At 30.8% G+C, this 9611-nt stretch overlaps 1 protein-coding gene across 1 annotated transcript; it reads right to left on the bottom strand.

Annotated features, from left to right (window-relative positions):
• Positions 1-544: 544 nt before the first annotated feature.
• LOC145957274 (ERBB-3 BINDING PROTEIN 1-like) lies at positions 545-5749 on the bottom strand. The gene is made up of 5 exons (XM_083073499.1): positions 5737-5749; positions 3004-3060; positions 2663-2843; positions 2385-2538; positions 545-580 (listed from the first exon to the last, which is right to left on the bottom strand). Exons 1-5 carry the CDS (start codon positions 5747-5749, stop codon positions 545-547), a joined length of 441 nt encoding a protein of 146 aa, XP_082929625.1.
• Positions 5750-9611: the final 3862 nt, after the last annotated feature.

The following is a 9611-nucleotide window of genomic DNA, read 5'->3' as shown; positions in this document are numbered from 1 at the left end:
TTGTTGTTTAAAATGTCTCAACAATCCAACTATAGTGGAAGTGATAGCTCTCCTAAAAGCATTTCTTACTTAAGAAAAGAGCTAAAATCACTTAAACTATGGAAGAAGCAAGAAGCCTTTCAAAAAGAGAAGGAGAAAATTGAAGAGAGGCCAAACTTGCTATCCTAGATGAGAAGTTGAGAATTCTTAAACAAGTAGAAGAAAAATTGAAAGAAGACATGAGAAAACACAAAAGAAGAAGCACTACAAGAAAAATCAGCATTATTTACAGAAAAAATCCGTAGATAATGATGAAAATCCGTAGATAACTGATAATTATCTACGGAAAAAAATCCGTAGATAATAAGGTCGTAGATAACGTTATCTACGGAAAATTTTTCGTAGATAACGTTATCTACGGATTTTATCTACGGATATAGAATTTATCTACGGATGAGTTTATCTACGGAAATTTTCGTAGATAAGAATTTCCATAGATAAGTTACCTATGGAAATTTCTGTAGGTAAGTTATCTACGGAAATTTCCGTAGGTAAGTTACCTATATTATAGCTTTTGAATTGCCTCAATTACATCCTTGTTCTGTGGAAAAAAGATAAGTGATTAGAAAATGAGTAATTGTTAAAAATAAGGTCATCTATGTATATGATTATTTCCAGCTTATTTTAAATTAGGCAACAGGAAAAGGAAGAAATCAATATAACAAAATCACCGCAGTAAGGTTTTCCTTTCCCAAAAGGTTTAATAAATGCTATTGTATTCAATCCCACATGAAAAATGATAAAATAACAATAAAAAACAATGGTTTGATAAGATATATGTTCCTCTTTTCTACCTACAAAATTGATAAATAATTAATATGGTACCATGTCAGCTATACTAGACAAGTGTATGAACTATATAAATCAGTACAACCATGAAACTAGTTTCATCCAATTGGTATCGGCAACAGCGAAAAGAGGAAACCAATGTGGTATAGTGATCACCTCGGCAAAGTTGCCTATATTATAGCTTTAACATATGCTACATATATTTTAGTTTAAATATACACTGGTAAAGCTATCAAGAGTTGCAAGGGATTACAGAAGTGATAAGTAATAAGTAATGGTTTTAATATGGTATTGTGTTGGCTATACTAGACAAGTGTACTGACTATATAAATCAATACAACCACGAAACTAACTTCAGCCAATTATTTTATATCGGCAATAGGGAAAAGAGGGAACCAATGTAGTACTGATCACCTCGGCAAAGTTGCTTATAATATAGCTTTAAAATATGCTATATATATTAGAGTCTAGATACGCACTGCTATAGCTATCAAGAGTTGGAAGTATTACAGACATATTAAGGTAACTTAATACTTTAATATATAACCTCCAAAAAAGCCACAACAATGGGATCTCACGAGTATGACAGTCACAACTATTACATATTAAATGAGACCACCTTGATTGCACGTATTTCTCACCTAGGAGACCACTATCTATTATGCAAATGGGGGCCCCTTGTTAGATTTGTATAAACAAGGATGAAGGATTCTCTTTCAGTGTAACTATGACAGAAATAGGCATCATTGGAGTTTATCCATAGCCTATGATATATTTCATCATATAGAGCCAATTCATCATATTCACAATATAAACAAACATAGGGTAGATCTTAATAAGTTTTTTTGTAATATTTCAAACATAATAACCAAGTGTTCAATGACAGTGCATAATAGCATTTGTGATGTAGGTTAAACAACTAAATAGTTCTCCGTCAGTGTAACTATGACAGAAAAAGGCTTCATTGGAGTATGTCCTTAGCCTATAATGTCTTCATCATACAGAGATCAGCTGATTAAATTTGCAATATACTATAAACCAAATCAAGATAATTTTAGAAGAAAGTGGAACACTGGATAGAAACATGAGATATCCAGCCAAAAAATTATTGAAACAATTTCAATCAAAACAAAAATATCAAGTCTTTTTATGAAAATGCATGATATCATTTAAATTGAAGATAAAAGAACAATACAGACATCAAGAGGAGTTCCCAAGATTAATGATGTGCTTAATCGGCAAGACAACACATGAAAAATAATGAATGACCTCTATCAGTGTAACTATGACAATAAAGCTTCATTGGAGTATATCCATAGCCATGATACTTTTCATCATTTAGAGATCAAAATCCACAAGGCACACATTTAGGGAAAGAAACCCCTTCAAACAATACACATGAAGCAACCTAATTTTACTAAGCTGGATTGCTTATATAGTGATGACCTTATACCTATCTACCAAACATACAATTAATAGAGGCAACATGTTGAAAATTCCAAATCAAATCATACAAAAATTCAAATACAGGTGAAAAAATTCTTAAAATTGATTACCTTTTTTCCCGGCCTAACAAGCCTCAAGGCCACCTCAGCAGCAGTATTTGCAGCAGCAATAACATCAGCTGCCCTTCCTGTGACAGGACCTTCCTGAAGAACATGAGTGTGAGCCACAGCCGCGATGAAACCATCTATATGACAAGCCAAATCACTGCAAACAACCAAAGAAACTACCATCAGCTTCCCAGTAATAGCAAAAAACACAAATTTGATTCCCCAATCACTCATAACAAAATTCCTACTGAGAAAAAAAAAACCATGCTCAAAAATCTTACATTTTCAATATATCACCTTCTTCCAACACTGTCTCGTCACTGGCTAGTGGAGAGAAATGGCAGACCACATTGTTTACAGATAAGCAAGTTAGGAAAGCAACACCTCTCTCAATCTTCCTCTTCACGTTCTTGTACACATTTATAGTATGTCTATACACACACATAAAACAAACTCTATAAGCTATAATCCAAAAATATTAAAAATAAATAAATAAACAAAACAGCAATTCCGTATGCATATATGAACATGTATGTTAAAAAAGTATCACAATTCACAAATAATGCTCCTTCATATATAAATAATAAACCTTACTCTCTAATATATGAATCCCCTTTCTCACAAATGTCCACAGCTTTGGCCTTAGGTTTACATTCTGAAATAACTAACTTCAAGGCCTCTGCAAAATCATAAACAGACAAACAATAAAAGGTGAAAAAAAAACGAAATCATCAATAAAACCAAAAATGCAAATAAAAAAAAGGTGTACTTCATCAAGATTCCAGAAAAAAAATTCATCCAAGATACGAAATTAAAAAAAAAATCTTGAGAAAATAAAGACATTAAGAGGGTGAGAAACACATTGTTAGCGATCTCAGCCGCAGTCTTGTATTTGGTGACAACTTCATGAGAAGAGAGATCCAACTCCTTCTCCTCCCTTTCATCGTCCGACATGGTGGCAACTCCTGAAAATCTGTGACTTCTGAAACCCTAAATAAAATGGGTGTCCTGAAAGAGAACAAAAAACGAAGAAAAACAAAGAAGACCCATGTAAAAAGTTAGAAATTTGATGAATTCTGAAGTAAGACTTACTGTGAAGAGGTTGGAGATGAGGCGAATGAGTGATGAAGAAAAGGGTTTAAAGAATGAGATAGAAAAAGGGGAAGTGTTGTAGAGCCCAGAGGTGGCTCAGAGCAACTAGGGTTACAACCACATAGGCAGCTTTGGCTTATATAGGAGTTTTCCTTTTCATTGCAACAATACAAATGTAAGAGTAGGGTTTTTAGTTTTTACACTCCATTTCTTCCCCTTATTTATTTATTTATTTGTTTTACATTGTACATTACCCTTCTAGTACTGTAATAATTTTGATTGTTTAGGGCTAATACGTGGAAATAATTTTTCTTCCAGTAAAAAACTAAACATATGACTCTCTCTCTAAGTTATACCACTAAATTACAAATATATATTTTTATTATAAAGAAAGTTGAAAAATGTTAATGTTTCTAACATACTCTTTATTATTAAGCAGAATATGAATAAATTTTATTAAATATTAAATAAAAATGATTATAAAAAAAATTACATTAATTCCATTAAAAAAAGGTTGTTTTAATGTTTAAAATTATATTAGAATAATGTGTTTTATAATGTTTATTTTTGAAAATTAAAATTTAAAAATATATTTATTTTTTAGAATTGTGTGTCATTTTAGTCTGTGTTATATGGAATTTTAAATTAATAAGTAATTTTTTTTAACTGGTTATCTAATTAATGAAAATCTTTAATTTCATTCATTATTTTAATAAATACTAATTAAATAAAAATATCATTTCAATTTTAAACATATTTTATTAATGATGTTATGCAAATTTATAAACTATAATTAAAATAATATTGTATGAATAAAATTATTTTAAATTAAAACCATTTTTTTTATATATTTGAATCTATATCATGTTAGGGATGAAAATAAGTTAATCCATACTTGGAATATACATATCTGATTTATTATTTATTATTAATTTTTTATAGGTCTAACCTTTTTAAAAATTTAGTCTATCCTAATAAAAGTCTATTATATATTAATGATATTAATATATTTAACTTTTTAAAAAAATTAAGAAATTTATTTTCAAATATATTACTACGAGTATTTTTTAATTAACGTGATAAAAATATGTTTTTCCTCGTTATCATCAAACAGGTTTCCCGTAAACATGATCAAAACATTCTTATTTTGTCACTTTCTCATAAACAAGTTTCTCGTACGAACCCATAGAGCACTTTAATACATATCAAAACATGATCATTCTCAAAATCAACCACATATCTACACATCACATCCAACAAGAAGCCCAACAGAATAATCAGAAGGCAAAACAGAAAACGTTCATATGTTGTCTGTTCCTAGAGGCATACATTAGGCAAGGAATTGGGGGTCAATACTATCCAACAATTATTCCCACACCCCGAGCGATGTTTCTCACTCCCCCACTAGTACAAAAGAGGTGTACCACGTCGGATATTCTAGGCTTTTTACGTCAGAAAACGTACCGACGTAGAAGCGGGAGACGTAAATTTTACGTCAGACCTGCAAACCCGACGTAAATTTACGTCAGACATCAAGAAATCCGACGTAAAAAAGTAGTTAAAAAACAAAAAAAAAAACATAAGAACGCAGGCATAATGGCCCGTTCTGCAATCAGAACGGCCCGTTCTGCTTGGAGAACGGGTCGTTCTGCTTGCAGAACAAGCCATTCAGCTTCGTAGACCAACAAAAAAAAATGCCCACTACCTATACAAATAGAAAAACCAAAAAGTCGAATAAAACAGATAGCCAGAGTAGCAATGCTAAGTAGAAAAGTGCTAACGAAACCTTGTTTCATACCTGAGGAGCAGCAACAATGTGCAAATGAGTAACAAAGAGTTCATCCCTCTGCAAAAAACAAAAAAAACGATTCAGTAACAAAGGAGAGGGAGAGGGTTTACAGAGAAAAAAACGAAAAGTGATGAAAAGTGAATGCGCGCGGTGTGCCTCGCGCTCTCTTATTCAAATTTGCGTCTTTTTTACGTCGGATCTTACCTGGTGCGACGTAAAAAAGTTCGCAAAAATTACAAAAATGCCACCGCATTTTTTTTACGTCAGATTTTCGTATTTCCGACGTAAAAGGGGTGACGTAATATGCTTATTTTCTACTAGTGCCCCCTTACCTGGATAAGCAGAAGGCGAAGCTAGAGTGGAACGTTTCAAATCCGGAACGACCCGTCATGGACTCATTTGTCATGCGTAAATTTCACATTCAAAACGGCCTGTTCCAAAACTAGAACGGCCCGTTTTAAAATCACATTTTACCTGCAACGGCCATATTTGGAATGGCTTGTTCCCAAATCGAAACGGCCCGTTCTAGCTTCGCATTTTACTCATATAATCATGTGTTGGAACGACCCGTTCCAATCTAATCTTTATAAGCCATTTTAGTAGTCTAGAATGGCCTGATCCAGTTTGAGATTGGCCCGTTCTTGGCTATTAAAAATTAAAATATTATCCAAAAAGTATTATAATAAATAATGAAATTAAATAAATTAAATCTTATAATGGTTATTTTTTTCATAATGCTAAATTAAATATTCTAATTATTTTATAAAAAATTAAAATGAAAATATAATAAAATATGTTAACTGATATTTTAAATAAAATATATTAAAATATTATAATCAAAAGAAATTTAATATTAAATCAAAATATTATATAAATTATAACTAAAATTATAATAAATATTCTGATATTAAATTTATCATATATTAAAATTAATTACATATTTGTATCAAAGAAATTGCTCTAGATTTTAGATTTTATTTATTATGTTTTATAATAAATAAAATCCAATATTAAATCAAAAGATTATAACAATCATAACTCAAATCCAGGTAAATATCTTTCATAATCAAAAGAAATCCAATATTAAATCAAAAGATAATAGAAATTATAACTAAAATATTTATAAATTTTTTAATATTAAATTTAGTATATATTAAAATTAATTAATTAAATATTTGTATTTAAGAAATTGTTACAGATTTTAGATATATATTTTAAAGTTTTTATTTTATTAAATTAATTAAAAATTAATTATATTTTATCACTTTTTAATCAAGTGAGTGAATGATAATGAATTAACTAAAATTCTAAAATATATTTTAATTAAAAATAATTTTTTGGTAAATACGGTAACTAAAAAGTATTATAATAAATAATTAAATTAAAAAAGAATAAATTTTATAATGATTATTTTTTTAATGATGTTAAATTAAATATTCTAATTATTTTATAATAAATAAAAATGAAAAGATAATAAAAATATGTTTTACCTACGAAATTTATCTACGGAATTATCCGTAGATAAGTTATCTACGGAAATTTTTGTAGCTAAGTTATCTATGGAAATTTCCGTAGATAACTTTTCTACGGAAATTTTCGTAGATAACTGGACATTATTTATGGAAAAAATTCCGTAGATAATATTCTGTAGATAATTAAACGTTATCTATAGAAATATTTTCGTAGATAATATTCCGTAGATAATTAAACGTTATCTACGGAAAAATTTCCATAGATAATATTCCGTAGATAATAAAAAAATTTCTTGTAGTGAAGACAAATGAAAATCAAAAGAAAAGAAGAAATAGAAAAAAAGAAAGAACTTTGTGCAGGGAGGAGTAAAGAGGAAGAAATATCCTCTAAAGGATTTGTGACTAAAGAGAATTGTTTTAGTACTAAAAATCCTATGAAAAAATTTTTCTTTATTCATAAAGATCTTAACTCTTGCCCTCATTCTGCCACTAGTCTTGAGGAGGAGATTCATAAATCCATTATTTTTAAAGAAAAAGAATCTCAACTTCAAGATTTTGTGAAGGAGAAGTGGACTTCATTTAGTTCGACTTCTCATGCTACTTCCTTGGTGGTGCCCAAGGTAGATAGCCTTCCTTTGTGTAGGACTTGTCCTACTTTAGTTGTGTCAGTAATGCACCCAATTTATGAAATATATTATTTTTTGGATATAAAATATGAACCTTCAAGGTTCCTTGTGACAAATTCTTTTTATAACTATCCAACAAATAATATAATCCAAAATTGTTTAGGAAATTTCTTAGTAGTATTTTCCTTATTTTCTAGGAAATGCCTAGGTTACCACATAAGGTACTTTAGGCAAGATGTTTTAGTTTTTAGGATTAAGTCTTTAGTGTGCTATAGTTTTAGTTTTAGCACATTTTTAGGATTTAGTAATATACCTAGTCTATGTTTAGGAGAGGATCCTATTCATTATATTAGAAGGTCTAGTATCATAGATTTATTTAGGTTCCATGAAAGGATTCCTTTTAGGATACACCTTTCACCTTTATTTGTTGAGAATATCACCTCTCATGAATTTTATTATATATTTGTAGGTTTGGCCAATAATCATGAAGACCCTCGAGATTTGAGGTCAAATCCTTTTCAAGAGGGAGGGGATGATAGACTATGGCCAAGGCCAAGGATTCCAAGAGGTGATATCTTAAAAGAACCCAGAGGAATGGGATGATCTTAAAGAACTTTTTCATATGTTTGTACATATGGTAGTTTCTTTGTATAGGTTATTTTTGCCTTTGTATTTATGAGGCACTTTACTTGCTTTTTCTAGTGTTTGTATATTGATTTTAAGGTAGGCTACTTGGAGAGTTTAACTCCATTTAACCTCCCTAGTTGATACATTCATTTTGTATTTTTTCAGTAGGGAAAAAGGGGTGGCATTTAGCAATTCTTGAGGGTGTGACTAGTAATTAGGCCAGGACTGGGCCTAGGCAAAATTTTACATATTGGACTCATTTTCTCCTAATATTTCATAGATTTGATTTAGCTAGGTCTCATCATCATTTGATGGACCTAACTAAACCAAATCAAATATTTTTGAATTAAATCAAGGAGCAAATTCAATACTTGGCCGCCTAGCTTCATAAGTCTCTATTTGGCCGAATTTCAAGTCTTTTTCTTCAAGCTTAGTAGCTTCTCCTCCAAGTTGCTAAACCTTGGTAGGTTTGGTTGACCTTACCATGGTTCTTAAGTGAACCATGGTCAAGTTTAGCTTCTCCTACAAGTTTTAGAAACCATTGATGGTTAGCTACACCTTACCATGGTTCCTAGTGAACTATGGTTAAGGTTAGCTTCTCCTAGAAGCTACCTCTCCCTATATATTTGTAAATCCCTCTCTTGTAATCACTTTTGGACATTTATGAGAATTAGAAATCAGATTTCTCTCTCATTTTCAAGAGTCAAATTCATGAGAAACCTTCTCCTAGGTTCTCTCTCAAAGTTCCTTCTCCTAGAAGCTTGGTTTCTCAAGCGACTTCACTTCTTCAAGAGGTGGCCGAACCTCCCTAAGTGTTTCTCCTCCATTGGAGTTTTCTTCAAGGAGCTTCAAGTGTTGATTTGAAGGTTTACCTCAAGAGTAATCATGGTCCTTGCATGGAGTGCTTGATGAACATCAATCTTCTCCAAGTGACTTCCATCACTCTTACTTGTTAGTCTCATCAAACACAACATGAACTGATTCTTCAACTATTAGAGTTCTCTTGTTATATACTCTATAGGCTTTGCTATTTGTATAATAACCTAAGAAAATTGGTTCATCAGCTTTAGCATCAAATTTTCCAAGTTGTTCCTTACCATTTTTTAGCACAAAACATTTACACCCAAATACTCTAAAGTGTGAGATATTAGGCTTCCTTCCATTATAAATCTCATAGGGTGTTTTCTTTAGAATAGGCCTAATTAGAACCTTATTTAACACATGACAAGCTGTGTTAATTGCATCAGCCCAAAAATATTTAGGTAGTTTGGTCTCATTCAACATAGTCCTAGCTAATTCCTCAAGAGACCTATTTTTCCTTTCCACAACCCCATTTTGTTGAGGTGTCCTAGGTGTTGAATAATTGTGATTAATACCATGCTCTTCACAGAATTTTTGGAACAAAATATTTTGGAATTCACCTCCATGATCACTTCTAATTGAGGTGATATTTGTGTTCTTTTCATTTTGAACAAGCTTAGCAAATTTCTTAAAACCATTAAAAGCTTCAATTTTATTTTCAAGAAACATAACCCAAGTGAATCTTGAATAGTCATCTACAATAACTAGCCCATAGTAATTCCCACCTATACTTATGGTTCTTGAAGGACCAAACAAGTCCATG

The sequence above is a fragment of the Cajanus cajan genome, chromosome 4, assembly GCF_000230855.2.
Source record: "Cajanus cajan strain Asha chromosome 4, NIPB_CcT2T_4, whole genome shotgun sequence".
Classification (NCBI taxonomy): Eukaryota; Viridiplantae; Streptophyta; class Magnoliopsida; order Fabales; family Fabaceae; genus Cajanus; species Cajanus cajan.
This window is presented reverse-complemented; position numbering and strand designations above follow the sequence as displayed.